The sequence below is a fragment of the Ambystoma mexicanum genome, chromosome 6q (assembly GCF_040938575.1).
Source record: "Ambystoma mexicanum isolate Mex_15411 chromosome 6q, UKY_AmexF1_1, whole genome shotgun sequence".
Classification (NCBI taxonomy): domain Eukaryota; kingdom Metazoa; phylum Chordata; class Amphibia; order Caudata; family Ambystomatidae; genus Ambystoma; species Ambystoma mexicanum.
In genome coordinates this window covers 852,407,231-852,429,503 of record NC_090937.1, presented here as the reverse complement: position 1 = coordinate 852,429,503, position 22,273 = coordinate 852,407,231, and the positions used below count along the sequence as shown (strand labels likewise).

At 44.4% G+C, this 22,273-nt stretch overlaps 1 protein-coding gene across 1 annotated transcript in view; it reads right to left on the bottom strand.

The window, feature by feature from the left end:
- SMIM31 (small integral membrane protein 31) overlaps nucleotides 1-16,438 on the bottom strand; it is a 188,039-nt gene extending 171,601 nt beyond the window's left edge. Inside the window, exon 1 of the mRNA XM_069631378.1 lies at nucleotides 16,152-16,438. Coding sequence (XP_069487479.1) covers nucleotides 16,152-16,263 — 112 coding nt within the window. The 5' untranslated portion in view covers nucleotides 16,264-16,438. The remainder of the gene's footprint in view (nucleotides 1-16,151) is intronic.
- Between the last annotated feature and the right edge of the window lie 5,835 nt (nucleotides 16,439-22,273).

Genomic DNA, 22,273 nt, shown 5'->3' with positions numbered 1-22,273 from the left:
GAGGAATAGAAGCGCCTGGAAGCACGTAAGTAAGCGCTTGTAGCCTGCTTCACGATGCGCACTAACTGTCCCTTTTATCTTGCAGGTACAAGTTCGGAGCCTTAGAGAAGCTGAAGGGTGCTGGAATACCCACTGGATTTGGCGTGGGAAGGAGTAATGGCACGTGAGTAATAAAGTTGCCCAATGTCTTTAAACGCACCTTCTTTTGTCTTTCAGATGCGGGATGCAGCGCCGAAGGCCTCCGGAGCGTGCGAAGAGCTGGTAAGCTTTTGTCTTTCAGATGCCGGAATGCAGTGCGAAGACCTCCGGAGCATGCGAAGAGTAGGTAAGCCTTTGTCTTTCAGATGCCGGAATGCAGCGCGAGGCGTTGGTGACAGCCGATGGACCAGGTAAGAGATGCGCTGCCACTGAAGACCGTAGTGCTAACCTGTTCTTTCTTTGTCTTTACAGGTGCTGCTGACGACTGGATTCCAGGATGGTAAGCCTTTGTTCCCTTAGGCCCAGGATCAGAAGCAGAAGACACGATGAGCGTTCTGCTGCAGAGAATGCAGAATAACGCAAAGCAAGATTCATCCATCGGGTGTGGTTTAAATAGCCCCCTGTAGTGCTTAAGTGTCTCCTTCCACAGCCACGCCTAGGTAAGAAAAGAGTTCCTGCTTTCCAGAAGAGTTCCAGTGTTCTGAACCTAGGGAGTGGCTCCTGCCCCACCCAACAGGAAAAGTAGTCCCAAACAGAAGAGGATCAGGGGTTCAGCTGGCAGGTAAGTAAGCAGCATGGTCTGCTGCAGGTAAGTCCACCCAAGCATTATGAGCCCGGCGCTTCCAGCGCTGGGACTGGGCATCTTTATGAGCCTGGTGCCACTGGCGCCAGGACAGGGTCCAAAAGGTCCCAATTGGGACTGGCTGGCACTCGGAACCGCGGTTATGGGTCTGCTTCCAAGGGAGTCGGGCAAGTCCTGATCTTTTGGAAGCAGAGATCATGACACCCACCTCCATTACAGCATCAGTTGCAACCGGGGGGAGCCTAGACAAAAGCCAGGGAATCACTGGATTCCCTGTGAGACCCTGAATCCCATGATTGTATTCAAAGGCAGCCAACCAATCCAAAATATCAAGTTTCACATCATACATACTCACTGCTTCTTTAGGGAGGCGTGGCCTCTTGGGACTGGAAGACCTAGAGGACTCTGGGAAGGAAGCAGTTTCAAGAGACAATCTTTTCATTCAAGAGCATGCTGCATTTCCATTTCCCTGAGATTGATGTCCTGATGTTTGGCTTCAATTTGAGCTTTCAACCTATTGAACTCAAATTTAAGCCTCATTGTTTCAAGAGACACATATTCTGGACTCAGTGTTGGACTTTGTGGGGTACCAGTGCACATGGTTTGAGGCAAAAGGGCAGGCTGAGGCAAAGAGGGGCTCCTATCCCGGGACTCCTCTACCTCCTCTGACTCTTCTAAGACATTAGAGTTAGACTCTGAACTATCATCCTCATTATCAATTTCCACATTTCATGGGTTAGTAGGTGTTGTAGGCCTACTACCCAAACTTTGGTGAACTTGCAATTAACTAATTTTTCTTTCCTTTTACAGTAAGATTCCTGACTTTACACATTTCTTTCATTTGATCTATTGTTAAAATGATCAGGGCTTCTTGACTGAAGTTATCCATATTTGGCATCTTACAATTGCTGTTCTAATAGGGCTTAGCCTTGTGGGGGTTTAGTGGAACACAAGCAAAGCAAAATACTCAATATAACAACTCTACAATAGATCCCACTGCCTGCCACCAGTGTTAGGCAAGATTGTATGTAGTAACCCTGTGGGAGGCTACACCAGCCTTGTCCTCTTGCCAATAGGGAACCCAACCTTTGGTATAGGCCTGTACTACACAGGTTGGTAGTGTGATTGAGCAGCCAGGCTTATCTCAAGAGTGGTCAGTGTGAGCTGTAGGCTGGTAACATAGAGTTTTACAGTGAAAAGTATCCAAATAACACACGCAAGGTTTCTTGATTAAATGATTATTTATTAATTTAGTCAGTTTTAAAATAATCCTTCTTTAAAAGTCAGCAATTGGCAACAATAAAAATACACTTCAAAAGGTTGTATACGAATTGTTTGTTTTACAATTGCTCGAATTACAATTGACCTTTTCACAATTGCCTGAATTGTGAAGGTCAATTGAAACATATATGCGGGGGGAAACCCCCCCAGCCGCCCACCCAACGCAAACCCCCCAAAACCCCATATATATATATATATATATATATATATATATATATATATATATATATATATATATATATATATATAACACGGCCACGGTAGTGGCCGTGTAGTTATGGTTAAGTTGCTGTTTCCATAGGAAGAGCAGTTTTTGGGCGGCCTATAACTGGGCTCCCCCTGAACGAATCCTCACCAAAGTTTGCAAAAAAAGTATATGGGCTACTCTGAATTTTTTGGTGATGTTTGGTCCAGGGGGAGAAAAGTTATAGGGGGGTTCCCAAAACATCTTTTTTTCCCGTAGACTGAATGGGGGAAAAACTTTGCGCACGGCTACAGGCCAAACCGTTGGACGGATTTTGACCAAATTTGTGGCAAGGGCTTGGATCCGAAAGCGTGCTTTAGTAAATTTGGTGACAATCCGTCCAGTACTTTCCTTTAAAACGACCAAAAAATATGTCTCAATAAATTAGTGATATCTATGTCCGCTCCGCGGTCACATTTCCCTGTTCACTCCGCGGACATGATACCGATTGGCCAGGGGGGGTGGCGTCATCACCGGGAACACGCGACATCTTCGCCGATTGGCTGCAGTGAGCCGTGATGTACGTCAGAATGTGTGGATGCGCCCGACATCTTGGATCCGAAGACAGCGCGCTACCTACCAGAGGCGAAATGCTGTTTTGGAAATTGTTTTCCTCTCCTACAGTGCGTGGGGAGGATCACAGAGTGAGAGATTGGTTAAATACTGTACTTGTTTGGCCAGTAGATGTTAATGATGTATTCGCCATGGTGTTTTGTAAATGATTTTGATTTCCTACAATGCTTGGGGAGGTTTAAAGAGTAAGAGACGGATGAAATACTGTACTTGTTTAGGCGGCAATTGTCTATTACATATTCTGCATTGGCGCCTTCTTTAGGATGTTTGTACGTGCAGAAAATGAGGTATCTAATAAGGATACTATTTGAGTCCGAGTCCGTGCTGTGCGCAGGCACCTTGAAAAAGTTCGCAGGACACGCGTGGCGTTAGTGATCATTGCTTTTGAGTGTATTTCCCTATTAGATTAAATTTTCCTATGGGTGTGTTATTGGTTAGTACGCCATCATGGTCGAGACATGCTGCGGTGGTTGTGGGCAGGGCCTAGAGTCTTGGATGCATGGCCGTAGGCCGAAGGCCTATACTTCCAAGACTGTAGGCCCTGCCCACAACCACCGCAGCATGTCACGACCATGGCTACATGTGTAGTATTGATTATCGCTTACGTAGTTGAGGGGAGAGTGTACAGAGTTGGGTGCTTGGCCAAAGGCCATGCACCCAACAACCAAGTTTTAAGCACATTGCAATAATATCTATGGACACACAGCTAGGAGTGCAGTCTCTGGCCAGAATAAGTGACGCATACCACACCTATCAATACACCCGTACTACTGGACATCACTGAGGTGGTTGTGGGCAGGATGTAGACTTTTGCTTCCATGGCTGCAGCCCGTAGCCCATACATCATACTCCTAAAACCCTAGGCCCTGGCCAGAAACACCACATCATATTACTGCAGTGCATACACTCGTCCTATAGGTTAGCATGTCAGATGGTTCTGGGGAGGGTGTTAAAGTCTTGGCTGCATGGCCGAAGCCCATGCACCCAGAAATGACCTTGTTAGCGGTGGAGGTATAAGCCAATGTACACCCATACATTCAAAAGTACGTGGACATATATCTTAACCTCTAGGTCCTGCCGTCACCCACTGCAGCTCATTAGACAGGCACGTTAGTGACTGTGTTGCTTTGGTGGAGTGGCTGTTTCCATAGAAAGAACTGTTTTTGGCTGCCTTATAACTGTCCTACCCTTGGACGAATCGTCGCCAAACTTTGGAAAAAAAATATATCGGGCACTCTGATTTTGGTTGGCAAATTTGGTGATGTTTGGTGCACAGGGGCGAAAGTTATAAGGGGGAGGGGTTCTCAAAACCTCTCTTTTCCCCTTACACTGAACGGGGGAAAAAGGTCATGCTCACGACCATGTGGCTCTTTCCCAGATTGTTTGAAAAACAGCGTGAAGTAAGGCAGCTTTCTTCGGTGCCCCACTATCTTTTACTAATGTTTTCGTGTGCGCGGATACCGCCAGAAACACTTCCAAAACAAGAGAGCATTAGACTTCTCAAACTCAAGTAATAGTATTTCACAAGGTCACCTTTGAGGGGGGCTAATGAGCTGTGGAAGCACACAGTGAAAAAGTGCAGTTTTCTTGTCTGCAAAATGATACGTTTAAATGCAAGTTTGTGCTCACTGCACCACGACCAATTACAGTGTGTGGAATAAAATGTGTTTTGGAATAATATTTCCCTCACATTGGCCTCTTCAGTTTTGAAAACTAAGGCCATCATCTGCACTGTTTGCTTGAAACAACGCTTCTGGAGGTGTATGGGAGTAGAGGTTCTCATAATTGGATTTCAATATGTTGCTTTAAAGCAAGAATGTATTTGGCTTCTGAGTGAAGGCCACACGAGTTGCTTTTTTGGTTGACCGCTCAATATGCCCGCGCATCCGAGTGAATGTAAAGGGGCAATTGTTGTTTGACCTTGAGCCCAAGAGAAACTTGCTCGCTATTCACGGAATGAAAGGGTCGAAGAAAGCAGCAATTGATAAGGTTATGTTTTTTAAAGTTTGTAAGGGACATGCAATATCAGTCAACGAAGATTCTTCGCTGCAAACACATTTTTGATTGATTTGTTTGTTGAGCAAAAAAAAACGGCCTCCTCATCTTCAACATTTGCAATGCCTCCCTTACCAGCATTGTAATCATTGCATTGATTATGCGATTATTCCGATGGTCTCTGCAAGTTTGTTATTAAATAAATCTATTTTGTTACCTGTAAAATGGTCACGTGTTCTTTACCATTCCACAGTTTTATTTGCAAATGTAAGTTATTACCTTGTATGTCACTGAATGTGTATTTACAGGTTCTGCATCATGTCACGTACTTGTGCTTTTTGCAAATTACAATAGAAAGGGAAGAGGGGCTATGCATGCAATAACCGCCTTCCCTTACTATGGCGGCCATCTTGAAAGAGGATTTTCTTTTGTGATCCTTACTGCCAAAGTCGCCTCGAATTACAACAAGTAAACGTCCTTTTTAGTAGCACACGTTACTACATTAGTAATTTAGACTATTGCTGGCAAAGATCATTGCGTCTATGTACTTTACAGAGAAATAAGGAGTACGTGGAGTGTATGCACATTTTTTTTCCATTATACTGTGAAAGGTCGTTATGAACGCATTGTTATCTTTGTTTACGGGTGCCTATATTTTTTGCCAAGGCAGGCAATAAGGCAATATGCGAACGGCATTGAGCAAAAAGGCATCAAACGGTAATATGAGTGACTGTATGTGTGGCAACACATTTTTGCCGTCTGTTATGTGCAATGTAGCGACACAGTTTCTTATGCTTTTGCATTACACCACTGCTTCTGTTCTTAGGGAGGAAGGCTGCCTTTAGCTGATGTCTTTTTCAGATAAGTACAACTTTCCCTACCATTATATAATGTGTAGTGCATTGGCAATCGCTGCATACCAATACGTGTTGCCGTTTTGTAAGGCAAATGTTCAAGTTGGACGTTCCTACATGAATATAAAATCTATTTCCACATTGCACAACAGGCATACTTGGTTCAGGTAAGTGTGTACTGATTCTGGGACATGTCACGGTGCTGTGCGACAGTATATTTAAATGTGACATTATTCGGAAGGTGTATACTGTTCACCAAACCACCCTTCCTAAAGGGACCTTTTGGTTATGTTTCACTACTGAAAATCTGTGACATAAAGTACAACATTTTTTTCTTAGCTACACCTTATACTTAAATTGTACTACTAAAAACCCGTCCAATTCACTAAAAAAAAAACTTTGTTAAGGGGACGTCATGGTTAAGTTGCGCTACTAAAAACCTGTGAAATTTCCTAAAAAAAACTTTATAATCATGACACTATGGTTCGCGGTAAAATCCCAAAACCCCTGAAATTCGCCAGTTATGGGAGCCTAAGCAACCATAACTGCTTGCACTACTGTGCACTGATAACACTAACACCAGCTAAGCAACCATAACTCGCGCCACCACCGTGCGCTGATAAGACTAACACCCAGGACATAAAAGATAACATCACAAATATCATTCATGACATCACTGATGACATCACATATCTGGCCCACTTGTTTTTATTTATTGACAGAAATAGGTGAGGTGGGTTTATTTACTGGCAGTCAGAAACTTAACTTTCAAAAGGTATTACATTTATAGATATTGCTATTCTCACATGTTCTTACACTACTTTCCTTAGAATGTAATCGCATCTTATGCTGTACATATATAGGGGAAGAAGTAGGCCTGCAACACAGCCATCATTTTTGTACGTGAATACAATCATGTACATTATACACAGTTGGTATTGATAATGCCTCTTGTTTGCTTACTTTACTCACCATATATAAGCCCCATATGTTTATGCATTGTAGTCTATTTATGTTTTGGGTGTATTAGTAGAAATATGTAGCAAGTGATGCGTTATTAGCTATTTAGTACATGTTTCACAGTACGGAAAACTGTTATGCAAAAACATACACCGTTTCATTATATAACTTTGGAAAATTACAAATGTAGCTCCTCTGTGGTGTATGCTGCAGCCAATATCTACATTTCTGTATGAGTAGGTTCCTGCACTAGAAAGAACACTGCAATGGAATGTTCTTTAGAACACTACATTGCGTGATGAAGTATGTAGTTTATTACACATATTCCGATAATTCCTGATATGTTTTTGCCAACATTACATTCACCACCCCTTGTAGGTTAAAGCGTATGTGATGTCATCAGTGATGTCATGAATGATATTTGTGATGTTATCTTTGATGTCCTGGGTGTTAGTTTTAGCAGTGCACGGTGGTGGCGCGAGTTATGGTTGCTTAACTGGTGTTAGTGTTAGCAGTGCACAGTGGTGCAGGCAGTTATGGTTGTTTAGGCTACCATAACTGGCGAATTTCAGGGGTTTTTGGGTTTTACCGCGAACCATAATGTCATGATTATAACTTTTCTTTAGGGAATTTCACAGGTTTTTAGTAGCGCAACTTAACCATAACGTCCCCTTAACAAAGTTTTTTTTTGTGTATATATACACATATATATATATATATTCGGTCAATTGTGAAAATGTCAATTGTGACCCTTTAAAATCGGTCAATTGTTCATTCTAACAATTGTAAACAAACAATTTGGGTAATACCCTTCAAAATACAATGCTTCAGGCAATAAAGTAAGTAGATACCCTTTTGGGATGGCACACATATTTTGCTACACCCTGAGGTTACTTTAATTGCTAGGACACTGTGGACATTTATCTATCACTTTTCACACTGAATTGGTAATGCTGAAGTTGTGGCAAAAATGAAAAGGTTAGGGAAGAAAGCAATGGTTAACAAGTTTCTCAAACAGGTAAGCACTTTTGAACCCCCAAATGCAATGTAGATGAAACCTTTCCCAGCTATACAAGTAAAGAATGTATGCCTTTTGGGAAGGACAGATCAAACACAAAGGGCCACATCACAAGTTGAGCGCTAACCCCAGCGGTATTACCGCCGGGGCTATTAGCCCTACCGCCAACCCCCCTAGTGCTATTAGCGCCAGATCACGGGTTTGGCGGAACGGTAAGTCCCCATTCCCCACTGGGCCCATTCAGGAATTTTCCATTCCCCATTGAGCCCAATGGGGAATGTTCGGCGCTATTACCACCGCCGGCAGTAATAGCGCTGAAAATCAGCAAAACCACAGCAGATTTGCCCCAACTCAGAGCTGGGGGTAAATCTACCAAGCCCGTGATTTGGCTGACCCTTAAATGCGGCAGTAATTGTGTTACTGCCGCATTTAAGGGTTACTGCCAAACCCATGATGAGGCACAACGTCAGAGGTTAGAAGAGTCTTTCAGGGAGTTCAGATCAGCGGCACTTCGCAGTTTCAGCTACTCGCGAATAGCACCACTGCGGTTCTTGGACACCTTGTGAACTTTCCTTGCTTCTGGGGTCCAGCACTCTGTTCGCGTGGCTCAGGCTTCGTCAGCCCTGCTTCAAGGGAGTCCAGAGGATCTTCCTGAAGCTTGGTTCCGGCTTAAAACTGATGCACTCGATTCTGGTGTTCCTGTCCACTGGCACTGGGTTCCTGCAGCAGCAATGGAAGTAAAGCCAGCAGAAAGAGGGTTTCCAGTCGAGTTCGTCTTGGGGTCCATTGGTCCCACCAACCCAAGGGGAGAAGTCTTCCTTTGCAGGGCTTTTCTAGTCGAGGCAAATTTAGATCTTCAGCACAGCAGCAGAGCTTTCCCAGTCAAACCAACAGTCCAGGAGTTGCAGCAAGCTTCTCTTCCAAGTTCTGCTTCAAATTCCTTTGTCCAGTGGTCGACTCTGCCTTCCTTGCAAAAGACCTCGCTTTTTATGCAAGCTTTCTCCCATTCATCCGCAGCCTAGCTGTCACTTCAATGACAGCCAGCCAGCCAATCAACTTTGGACCAATCACCGTTGGGTGCATTCCTGTAACCAAGGAGACTAAGCACAGGGAGTTTCGGGAACCTCCCTCTCTTCCTGCCCTGCCAGACACGCTGGAGCCAGAGGCGAGCTTCACCAGTGAACCCCGCCAAAGACAAAATGAACAAAGGGACCAAACATGGCTTGGCACGCAAGTAAACCTCAAAAAGGACTGTCACAAAAAGAAATTGCGAAAAAAGAAGACCGGGCCATTTTGACAAAATGGGCACCCATGTCATGGGTGCTATACTGCAGCTGCGAACGCGGCCCACGGTAAAAACACAGTCTGGTAGGAAAAAGTGAACCACTGCCACCAACCATTAATTGTAGAAAGGGTAACATAAAAATGGTACATGAGAAAGTAGACAAAGGGGATACTAAGTAACCTCTGCAGCACTCTATGTAAGATAGTCGGTGCTGGGTCTACAAAGTTACAAAAGGTAAGTTAAAGTCAATTTCACTTTACTGCTTTTGGAAACAGTAGTTTTTCCAAGAGAGGGTATTTAAACCCTTGGGAATTCTAAAGGACTTCTCTGTGCCACTGCACTGAAGGTACTGTGTCATAATGTAAAAAGATGATGCCTATGGAGTTTGTCAGACTCCAAAACCAAATCACAGAAAAAATACATGAGAAAGTGGGAAAAAGGTCTCACTCTCTCCAGGATAGAAATTAAAAGTCCTTAAATCCACCAAAAGAACTGGGGGTCTCTAAGGTAGAAGGGAATTAGCAAATTTCTGAGAATTCTCCCTAACAAGACATAATCAAAAATTGACTTGACGAGAAGCTGACTCTGTCTACTAGCCGGGAGGAGCCGGCAGGAAGAGTAGGAGAAGTGATGGTAGCAACGTCATCCCCACTATAGAGACACTGACATGGGTTCCTGTGTTTTGCCATTTGTACGTGGTTTCCAGTCTTCATCGTTAAGGATATGGCAGAGTGAGCCCTCTGCATTCTATGGCACGACAAGGAGGCTCATATTATGCCAACAATCTTTACTACTGACATAAATAGCAGCAAGAACATTTTTTTTGTTCAACATTAACTTTTTCATTTAACAAAATAAAAACACAAATCTCATCAAACACTGTGAAATAACCCAATCCAAGAAGGAGGTTAGTCAACAGTCCATTATCCAATCAGGATGAACCCACACCCATAAATGTCCTTTACTCGAACAGCAACTCCTCTTTCTTTGCTGCTGATGCACAAGATAAGTCCTTTGTTACACGCTCGTCCTTTCTTTATGTGAAGGGTGTTTAGTGTTACATTGTTACTTGGGTTAATTGTGTTTGTGGATACATTTGCTTTAGCGTTCATTCGTTTGTTCGAACGTTCATTGTCATTTTATTTCTTGGGGCGGCCGCTCGGCGTGAGGCGTTCTACTAAACCGCCTTGGTCACGCCTCGAGTCGGCGCCCTTTTGTGCAGCTGCCCGCCTCCCCCCACCCACATTGCTTCATAGCCTTGTCTGCTCGATGAGGGCTGTGCTGAGGCGGCGTTGCTCGCGCTCCCCCAGTGGTCATTGTTCGCGCCTGCTCGGCACGAGTGTTGTATTTTAGTCAATCTTGTCAGCTGGCTTCCGAGCGTTCGGAAGTGTTACGCAGTCACGCCTCGTGTGAAGGAGGCTGATTTATGACCGCAGTGTTCGCCTGCTCGGCATCGCTCGCATTGCTTCTGCCTCAGGCACCCAAGTGTTCCCTGTTCCGCGTTGCTCACGCAAGGTTGTGAGGACATTAACAGTCCCTCCGAGTGGTGCCTGTTTATACCCTGATTCTGCCTGCATCGGCTGGTCATTTATTTATATGTGTTTATGCACATTATAACGTTTCCACATAGTTTTGGTGGAAGTTTTGTCAGGCCTGCTTGGCTTTCAAATTAGTCATAGTGCACTTGGGGGTGTGAGTGTTTTTTCCTGTGCTTTGTTTTTTCAAAATGCAGTCTAATAAGGGGACTGATGGGGTTCCTTCCGTAGATGCCAGTACCCAGGTTAGGGTGGCTTCGAAGAAAACAGATAGGCCCAGCGAGGAGAGTGTAATGAGGGGGTTTGGGGAAGCCTCAGTAATCCCGCCCCCGTCAGTCTCGAGGGCTGTAAAGGATTCCATGGATTTGGCTCTGGGGAATTTAAATTCTACCCTCGCCTCAGCCTTTGACAGGCTCATTAATAAGATATCGGATTTTCATCCGGGTCCTCTTCAGGGACCTTCTACGGCCCCCAGAAAGTGCACGTCAAAAACTAAGCATTTACAAGGGCAGATCAGCCCAGTTTTGAGTTCCCCCTCTTCCCAGGATTCCCCGGTTAGATCCCTAAAACGTATGTTTGGTGAGGGGGTGTCCCAGTCTTCTGCCCCCATTAGGGTGACTTCTACCCCTTTATCTTCCCCTGAGTCATCAGAGGATTCAGATTCCCCTCTTAAGAGGGGAAAAAGAAAGGTTTCTGTTACGGGGAAGTCACAATCTGTTGAAGAACAATTGTTAGATGACAGTGGGGCCCCATTTTTTGACCCTGCCCTAATTCAGCACCCTAGGTCGGCGGAGTGGTGACCCTCTGAAGCAGTGTCCTCTTTCCTTCACCATTGGATTAGGAGGGCTCTCCCCAATGAAGATAGGAGTAAGCTTTGTTCAGAATGCCCTCGTCATGTTATCCCGGACAAGGTGGCTGTGACCCCCAGCATTGATCAATCCATGGTGGCCTTTCTGTCCCAGAGGGGTAAAGATCCTAAGAAGGGTGTAGATGGAGCTCTTAAGACCTGTCAGGATAAACTTCTAGACATTTTAGGGCCCTTGACCCAAATTTTTGAAATGGCAGAAGAGGCGGCTATGCATGAGTCGCAAATTGATGTTGAAGCGCTCAGAGGCTGGGTACAGCGCTCCATTTGCCTGCTCGGCAATGCTAACTCCAGTATTTCCAAAGAAAGGCGCAAGGCACTTCTAAGGCGCATTGATCCCAAACTTCAAGATATGGCGGAGGGGGAGGCTGGTCCCAAAGCTCAGGGGAACCTTTTTGGTGATAAATTTATAAAGGACCTATCAGCCTACATCCATACATTCACGGCCTTAGGCAAGGCCCAAACGAATATCAGAAAGGTTTTTGCACCCCGAATTTTTGATAAGGCTGGAAGAGGAAGTGCCCACTCCTTTGGCCATTCCTCATTCAGGGGCTCTGCCAGACCTCAGCAATACACCTCTAGAGGGGCCCATCATTCTTCCTCTGCTCGAGGAGCGGGATGACCTTCTATCCCCAGAGAGGAAATCAATGGAGAGGTCGGAATGGCAGCGGTTCGAGTAGAGGGAGATCCGCTCCAGGTATTATCTCGTCTCATAAGGGTTTCTTCCCACAAAGGTTTGGGGGGCAGATTGGTACGATTTCTATATCATTGTAAAAATCTCATGGCAGACCCTTGGGTGTTACAGGCGGTTCGGGGGTTTCAGATAGAGTTTTATTCCCCTCCCTGTCGACTCTTTTCCCCTCCACCTCTGGTGTTCAGTGAAGAGAAGCAGAGGTTGGTGGATGCGGAGATCCAAGATCTGGTTTTCAAAGGTGCGGTGGTCCCAGCCACTTTCAAAGCTTCCCAATTCCTCAGTACGATTTGTCTGGTCCCGAAGCCCGAGGAAGGATTTCGTCCGGTGATAAATCTCAGAGCCCTCAATTCCTTTGTGGTTTATCATCATTTCAAAATGGAGGGAATTCATCTTCTGAGGGATACTCTGCTTCCCGGGGATTGGATGGTCAAGTTATATCTCAAACATGCATATCTAGTAGTCCCGGTTTTTCCCCCTCACCAGGAGTTCCTTCAGGTGCATTGGGGGGGTCGCCTTTGGCAATTTGCCTCTCTGCCGTTCGGCCTGTCATCAGCCCCGTGGTGTTTCACCAAACTGATGAAACCGGTGATGGCTTTTCTCAGCTCAAAGGGGATCAGGAGTATAAGTTATCTGGACGGCATTCTTCTCCAATCTCAGGATCTCCGGGTTCTACAGGGTCAATTGAATCTGACGATCTCCCTATTGCAGGATCTAGGGTTTGTTCTAAATGCAAAAAAGTCCATATTTCGTCCTACTCAGTGTATCCAATTTCTGGGCTTCGATATCGATTCCAAAGAGTGCATCCTTCTTCTCCCAGACGCCAGGCTTCCGAAGATTTGGAAAGAAATCCGCCTCATCCTCCGGCTGGGAGTGGGTTCTCTTCGGCAGCTAGCAAGGGTAGTAGGGATGTTGTCAGCCTCTATTCAGGCTATTTTTCCGGCCCCCCTGCATTACAAGGCGCTTCAACGTCTCAAGGGAAGGCACCTGCCCAGGAGCCTGTCTTATGCTCAAAAGGTGAGACTGGATCCGGAGGCCAGATTGGAACTGGTCTGGTGGCTCAAGCATATGAATGCCTGGAATGGCAAAGTGATTTTTGGGCCTTCTCCAGATGTGGTTCTCGAGTCAGACGCCAGCAGATCTGGTTGGGGGGCCAGAATAGGTCAGATTTCCACGGGGGGAAATGGTCGGAACAGGAGAGTCTTCTTCATATAAACTGCTTAGAATTACTAGCGGGTTCCTTCGCGGTCAAGAGTCTGCTCAAGGGTCAGGGCAATTGCTGTGTCCTTCTTCGGATGGACAATGTGTCGGCGGTTTGTTACATCAACCACCTGGGGGGGACCCGCTCGAAGGCTCTAGCGGATTTGGCAAGGGAGTTCTGGCATTATTGCCTGGCCAGAAATATTCTGCTTCAAGCAGAGTACCTTCCAGGGATAAGTAATTCTGTGGCAGAATGGAATTCCCGTTACCTTCAGGACAGCAGCGTCTGGATGCTGGACAGGAGTGTATTTGCATTGATTCAGTCTCTTTGGGGTCCCATTCGCATGGACCTTTTTGCCTCCCGGCTCAATTGTCAGGTTCCTCGGTTTTACAGTTGGAGACTGGACCCTCGGGCTCTGGCCACCGATGCGTTTCTCCAAGATTGGTCCCTATGCTTTCCCTCCTTTCGCTATGATAGCCAGGGCTCTGGTACACCTACGCAGGCGGCGAGCCTCCTTGGTAATGGTGGCCCCTTTCTGGCCTTCTCAGGTTTGGTTCCCTGCTCTCCTAGAGCTGGCAGTGGACTTTCCTCGCCTATTGCCGTCTCATCCCCAGCTCCTGACGGGCCCGTTGGGTCACCCTCACAACCTGGTCCTTCAGGGACATCTTTCACTTATGGTTTGGAAGATTTCAGCACTTCCTGGTGCTTCAGAGGTCTTTCGCAGGACTCTATTGGGGTCATCAAGGATTCCTGGGCAGCCTCCACCAAGGCAGGATATTCATCAGCATGGAGCCGCTGGGTTAGCTGGTGTTTGGTTAGACACCTTGATCCCGTTTTTGCCCCTCCTGTAGACATAGTAAATCTTCTGGTAGAATTATTTAAGGAAGGTAAAGCCTATCATACAATTAATGGGTTTAGGTCGGCGATTGCGGCTGGCCACGTCCTGGTTAAGGGAGAACCAGTGGGTAAACATTTCCTGGTCAGGAAAGTTCTCAAATCAATTAGGGTTAAGGTTCCCCCTAAACCTAGATATTCAGTTTTGCGGGATGTTAATAAGGTTCTGCATATGTTTGTATCGTGGCCTCCAAATCAGGAATTAACCCTACAACAGCTTTTTTCAAAGTTAACAATGCGTTTGTGCCTGGTCTCTATTAAGAGAGTATCTAATATTAGAGCGCTGGAAATGGACAATAATATCTTCTCGCCACAGGGAGTAACCTTTTTTATTACTAGGAGAACTAAATGTATGATTTCTTCTGTTTCATATCCGGCATTTCCTGAAAATGATAAGTTATGTGTGGTCCATTGTTTGAAATGTTTTGAAGATAGAACTGTGGATTTTCGTCCCCCAGGTACCTCTCAGCTGCTTATTTCCTATAGTAGGCCTTATAAGGCAGTGTCGTCAGCTACCCTGGCTAGGTGGGTTAGATGGGTGATGCAAGAGTCTGGTATTGACATCTCTTCCTTTGGAGCTCATTCAGTTAGGGGCGCCATGGCCTCTAAGGTCACTCTCCTTGGGGAGGGTTGGAGCAAATCCTTAAAGCAGCTGACTGGTCCAGGGAATCTACTTTTAGGACGTTTTATAATAAACAGATTGATCATGTGGTTTTCAATGGGATGCAAGGGCTTTAAACTTGCATAATATGAGCCTCCTTGTCGTGCCATAGAATACCTAATCCCCCGCACTATCGTGAGTCGGGGTTTAGATTCTATTAAAGACAAGGAGGCGAGTATTATCCCACCCACCCACCCAGTTTTTTAACATCTGTCTCCTTTTTCAGCTTTGGGTTGATTACCTTGGGAGATTTCATCGGCGGAGGATCTTCGGAGTCTACGCCTAGATGATGCCTGGATTGTTCTTTGGTTAGACTTGGTCGTGTTATGTTTGCTGTTCAAGCATCATTGCAGCTTCAGAAGAGGAGTTGCTGTTCGAGTAAAGGTCATTTATGGGTGTGGGTTCATCCTGATTGGATAATGGACTGTTGACTAACCTCCATAACCTCCATCTTGGATTGGGTTATTTCACTGTGTTTGATGAGATTTGTGTTTTTCTTTTGTTAAATGAAAAAGTTAATGTTGAACCAAACATTTTTTCTTGCTGCTATTTTTGTCAGTAGTAAAGATTGTTGGCATAATACTCGCCTCCTTGTCTTTAATAGAATCTAAACCCCCACTCACGATAGTGCGGGGGATTAGGTATTGTGGCCTAATGTTTTAGTGCTTATTGGTGCAGGTCTACTTGTGCGGTTTACTTTAATAGGATTATGGTATGCCAACTACAGCTGTACATTGTTATTTAAAGGAATTTGCGATGGAATGTTCGTGAAAGAGGAGTTAGTCTAATGGCAAGCAGACAATGCTAAATGCGTTTGCTTTTCGTTGTAAAATATGATTGATATTGAAAAACGTAAATTATGCGTCAGTGCCATTTCTACTGGCACCACATCTCTAGCCGTGGACTTCTACGGGAATACGTTGAGAGAATGATTCTTCGATGACACAAACTAAAACCATATTTAGAACAAGTAGACAACGGGGTTTTGGCAACACTTCTAAAAGACATGCCAGCCCTCCCTCTGCTTTTTCGTTTTCAAAGTAAACAAGATTTTAAAAGCGAGCAATGCAGGTGTGTCCCTTATGCACGAGAAAATACATCCTTCGAGGACACTGATTACTAAGTTTTCAGCTGTTACTAAATAACACCCATTTCCTGACTAGGTACATTTTCCCTGGGCTGTATAAGTGATTATGTATTCGCAAAACATGCTTTTAAATTGTATTCAATGGACGAATGCCGTATTGCTCAAGAGAAAACAAACAGACCCACAAAGGTACATTGGCAACTCATACACAGAGGCGCACAATTACCTGCGTTGTCGTCGTCGGGTTCACTGTAGATGGAAGCGAGGGTAAATATTGAGAAGATGATGAAGGCCAGCAAGATGAACGCCACTTCCAGGTTTGTGAATGGCAGCTCCATGTACTGGGAAACCGTCTGCACCTGAAACGAAAGATCCAATCACAGTTCACGTGGAGGCAATAAAACAGGTTGTCGGAGAGTGCGCATGACATCCGGGTCGCTAGCAAAGTGGTGAAACAGGTTGAACAAGTTCGCGGCCAGGAGTGCAAGAGCTGCGCGCTGGAGAAGCAGAGCGGGAAGGGGATCTGACAAGTCTGGCGCCCATGGGTTATGCACCTGAGGGCCAGGCCGCAGAGCTAGTCCCACCCCTTGATCTTCATGTGCCCAATGCTCTCACAGTGTGTGACACACTCTGAGCCATAAGTAAACAGAGGCGTTTGACAGAAATATATTAATTGATAGTACAGAGTAAGCTTCTATGGCAAACACAATGGATTTGCATGTGAAACCGCACAATGAATCAGGCAAGCCCAGCATTTTACCGTTGCAGGACAGAAAATGGGGTATTCATTTGGCAGCAGGAGTTTCTCACTAGCAAGTGAAACACATTCTGAACTAAAGAATATTTTCTTGTGTCCAATTGAGTCTGGACTGTCCACCTACTCGGGCGGGTGGGTGGCCTTGGTTAGTATCTGGAAGCCCCTTCCGTGGCCACTCACTGACTTCACAGTTCCAAAATGACCAGATGTGGTAATTTGTCATGCGTGCAACTTCAAATTGCTAGAACGCCAAATCTGAAGCTGGATGCGGAAATGTAGACATGTCCATGGAAGAGGGCTTGTGTGACGAATTGACTTCTTCCCTGCAGGAGTACAAGGGTGACTGGAGGCTAAAGCGCCTACTCAGCCCTCACGTGTCTACAAAACAAGAGCCAACACAATCATAGAGGTAAAAGAGGCACATTTAACAGATATACCTCCTTTGCCTTTTATGGGAACGTGGGCCGATTGAAGGCCATACTCTGAAGAGGGGTGTGGATGTCATTCAGTAGCAACCCAAACATCAAAGTAGAACAGTCCAAAATAAAGGAATGTCCAATCAAGGTTCTATTAAAATATATATACTTTAATCAAACACCCAATATGCAAGAATAACTAAATCGAAGAAGATACATAAAACCCACCCCGGAGGAAAGAGCACTGGACCAGCAGTTATCAACTTGAATGTTACTTCATAGTACCCTGGTGGGTTCACAGCGTTCCCACCAGGGTAGTATGAAGTTACACTCAAGTTGATAACGCAGATATGAGTATTGTAGAAATTAAGGGTATTCAACACTCAGACTGTAGCAACAAGTAAAAGTGGACTATTTAATACATACAGATATCCAGGATGCTGGCAGTGAATTCATTGGAGTCAATATTGTGAAGGCGAAGCTTATAATGGATATATGAAGGTACATTTCCCTGAGGAAGACCTTGAAAGGGTCGAAACAAATGTTGGCTATCTATGAATATTGCACTTGAATAACAAAAATGTATGAATCAATTTGACAATCTGAATGTCTGTGACATTATAATTGTGATATGATATTTGGAGGGAGTCAGGAGCGCAGGAGTCCAAGCTATACAAGGAACTATTCTACATTTGTGTCCTTCGGCTGAGGTCATAGACTATCATTAGACCCTGCTTCCACCATCCCAATCCTGTAGTGGTGGCCTAAAGATTAGCTTTTTCCCTAGGTTAATAAATAGTCAGCTCAACCAGATATTTGACCCACCAGTCGCTTAAATCTAAAAAATCATGTCATGTGCAGGAATTTGACAGACCACAAAAATGAGTCAAAAATCCCCCAACACACACACTTTGTGGCTAGTAAACCGTATTTCTGTGAGTATATTGCAGTGCCCTTTTCGACCTTATTGGGGGTCATAGGGTCACCAAGGGTTTGGCCTGTGGTATGGACCCAACATGCTCTCTGTACCTGGTAGACTTTCTCTATTTGTGTAAAATGCGATCCCGTCCCTGGCCTGTAGGGAGGATTTCAAGGTACTCCATTATGCAGACTAGGGGTATATACAAGCACTGAAATGTCCAGGGTGCTGCACATTAGTCATTCCCTGATCATACACCCCCCCCGTCATGGGGGATCTCTGTCTACCCAAAAGCTGCAGAAGGTGGGGATTTACAACCATGCAATTAGGCCACTATTCCATGGCACATATGTGGTAAGACAAGACAATTGCCAGTTTGCACCTGGCTACAACAATTCGGCGTACCATGGGCTGTGCCAACTAGAGCCAGATATCAAAGGCAGATGAAGTCTATTGCTGTCATTCCATGTGTCCTGGCTAGCACTGGTACACTGACCATTATGGACTCATAATAGATTAATTAAAATTGAAGTTCATTAGTTATACACTTATGTTTTTGCCATGTTTTTAGAAGCCGATAGGGCATGATGATGTAGGTAACCTGACTGCCCTGCTGACTGGAGTAAAATGTATTAATTCAGCCTGTTGATGTGTTACACTCAGGACGAATTCCAGTAAACCCAACCACTGGCAACACTTGATGGCCACTTTCTCATCCCGTCAGAGTCTTGGCAGTCCTCCAAATTTGACGGGCGATCCGATGGAAATCATACACACTTTGGACAGGGGGCCCAATTGGATATTTGTTTATTTAGTAGTTTTAAAAAGCACTGCCTGCTGCCTTTTAGTCCTTTCATAGCACAGGTGGCTTTGAGGTCAGTGGGTCCATCAGAGGACCCCGGTCTTTGTCTGTCAATTGAATCCCTCCAAAATTGCCTGTTCTGATCCATCCAACTGCATACATATTCTGTCCTAATATATATAGAGACTACATTTAGAGACAGGTATTTAACTGTCAGGAATTACATTTCTGACATAGGTATCATGAAACATCACATTGGAACCAGAATTACAGCACGCGTACTTGGTTCATGGCATTATTGGGTTACTGCAGGACTGTGTAGAGTTGCAGTATTTGAAAGCTGGAATACATGTTCTGCCCCCGTTTTCGTTTAGGCTGATTGTTGGCACAGCCACGGATTGTAAACTGAGGTCATTTGCTTGGTAGAGATTTGAGTAGATCAGGGTTCAGGACTGCAATCCCAGCATTCCAAATTTGGCATATGCTTCTAAGTGCAAAGAAGTGCATTTAAAAATGTTACGCATTGGAGCCGAAAACAAATATTGTCCAAGACACTAACCGTTAGCAACTTCAAGAAAAAGAGGTTTGTCTGCAAACGTTTAGATACTGCAGGTATTGTGATATTGAGTGATCTGTCAGTCACACTCAGATGAGAAGAAGACCACTGGCTTTTCAGGAAAAGACTTAAGATCCATCTTTTTGAGAAGTCTTTTAAATCCTAAAGCCGTTATCATGAGTGGCTGCCACATGTGATTTTGGTGCGTGATGTCATATCGACAATCCAGGATCTTTACCTCATAGACACTACTCTCCAGCCACATTCATCTTCTTGGGATGTTCTGCACGTCCTTCTTAATGTGTCTCTTCTTGAAATGCACCTATATTGCTTCGTATAATACATGTACTCTTTTGTCACTTCTCCATTCCCCTCTCTGACCTTACCCGATCTGGGATATTCCATAGCTGTGAATGACCAGGCACCTTTTTTCCTTGCCTACCTACCCCTCTCTACTTTCTCTCATTTCCTCTTGGGGTGTCATGTTGTGATTTCCTTTAAATCACAAATAAATACAAAATTCCGAGCATGGTGTGCATTTACAATGCAAACAGTGGAGTGGACTGCGGCACTGAAGGCATTCTCCCTTCCCACTCCACCATCACTATGTATGACCAATGGTGTGAGTACCCAAAGTACCCAAAGTACCCAAAATGATGGTAATACCTGACATTGGCGTTAGCACCCGACTTTGGGTGAAAGATGCAATCATTTCTGCCAGATGATTTGAACCATATTCAAAATCCAGAACAAATAGTTTTTTCAGTGCTTGTCACTAGTGTCCCGTGGTCCCACACTTTTCGTAATGGGTTCCAAATACTATGGTATAGATGTACACATTCCCAGTACTGTTTCTCTGCTACTTGTGTTCCAGATATCTTGGAATTAATATGCTGATTTTTACTATCAATTCTACTGCACTTTCTGTTAAACTGCATTTTCTATTATTGCCCCTCTCCCTACATTCCCCTGTAGCTTTCGTGTTGTTTTCCTAAAGGAATACGCGGCGATATGTTCTTTTGTCGCATCCCTTCTTTCCTCGTGCTTGTGCCTAGATTTATTTTGTTTTTAATCCACTTGTCAAATATCTATATTCCTCATTTGGTTAGAAAGCCATTTAAAAACAATAAGAGTTACATTTTACACTCCCTTTTCCACACTTTCAAACTGCCGCATTTCAATAAAATCAATAATTATCCTAATATTTAATTTGAGCAAATAATTATTTAGTTAAGAATATCATATATTGCATACAATGCTTGAGGCTGTGAGGGAAATGTGCATCAACTTCAAAAATAGAAAATAATAATTAGAAAAAGTATAATTAAGTTCATATCATGTAAATTAAGAACTATGTTTGAACAAAGAGGGAACAGTAGAGGAAACTTAGTTGATATACAATATCGGAAAAGCACTTTCCTGCCCTTTGCATCCTACTTGAAAGTGATGGGTAATTTGAATCTTAGTAGATTCATGAAATTGCCCTTGAGAATGACCTATGTACCCCCTTCCTCTCATATTCCTCTTTATGTTGCTAGTCGAAAGTGATTATGTAAAGGTACACCCGGGATCACACAATTAGAATAATACTGAAGAATGGAGGACTCAGGTGCATGCCAAAACCCAGCTTTATTCAAACAACGAATCCAAGGTGGGGCAGCAAAAAAGCAGCTTTGTTCTCATAGCGTTGAACTCTTTCCAGGATTACATGCGAGTTTTGTACCCCGACTGAGTCAACAATGACGTCACTTTACGTTATCAGTTTAGAAAAACCTACAGGGAAGTTGGGTGTGTTAGTAGTCCAAGCTACATATAGAATGTATATGGGTTAGTCATTTCATTGGTTAATATCTATCTGATGACTGTCTTGAACCATCCTATTACTGATAACATTATGAATACATCATTACGGGGACAGTTAATTGTTTGGCATTGTCCATCATAGGTGGTGTGGCAAAGGGGCTTTTCATTGGTTGGCATCTACCTTACCAACCTTGGACATTTTGACAAGGTGTCAAGATATGTGCGAGACGCAAGTGGGGGATCGAACTCCGTTGTCTGCCATAATTGCATTAAAGAATATTTCTAGTCATCCCAGGTGATGAGGCCTTGTCTCTCCTTTGAACTCAACCTTATGTGCTGTCTGGTGCCTGCATGTGCTCTGAGGGAGTTCTGCAGTTGTCTTATCAGTGTTTGGCTTGCAATGAATAGCTAGTGTGTTTATATCTGGATCACGTTTTAGGGTACCATGTTTGAGAGTCGGATTTCTTCTATTTATTGAGATTCTAGCTAATTCTAATGTGCATGTTGGATTCTTCATGACCACTGGGGACACTCTTTCCTTATTCTCAGTAGAGTGTCTTGGCATAGTATTCCCTTGCACGTGAACATAAAGGGTTGGTTGTTTCAATAAATTCAATTAACTTGGAGGGCTACTGCTTCATCACCTCGGAACTGTCATCTCACCTTTGCGCTTGCTCTGCACACCTACTGCTCCCTTCTGTGTTTAACTTTGGCACTTGCTGCGACTGCTGTTCTGAGCAACTTCACAGCCTCTCAAATAAATGTGTTTTTGCAAGTTCAGCACTTGTTTGTTTGTTTGTTTGCTTATTGATTTGTAGGGCGCATCAAACCCGTAGGTAACTGGGCGCAACAAACAAAAACACTTAAGGCTTAGGTTACGCAAACAATACTTGTTTGAAGCCCTGTTGCTTCTAGGCCAACTGCAGCCTCTGTGCTAGGAAAATGGCTGCACCTTGGTTCATCCTTTGTCACGTTGTGGTTGGCATCTCTTACATGTGGAGTTTCTTTGGGGATATGGGCCACAGTAGTGGCCGTGTAGTTATGGTTAAATTGCTAATCCCATAGGAAGAGCACTTTCTGGGCAGTTTATAACTT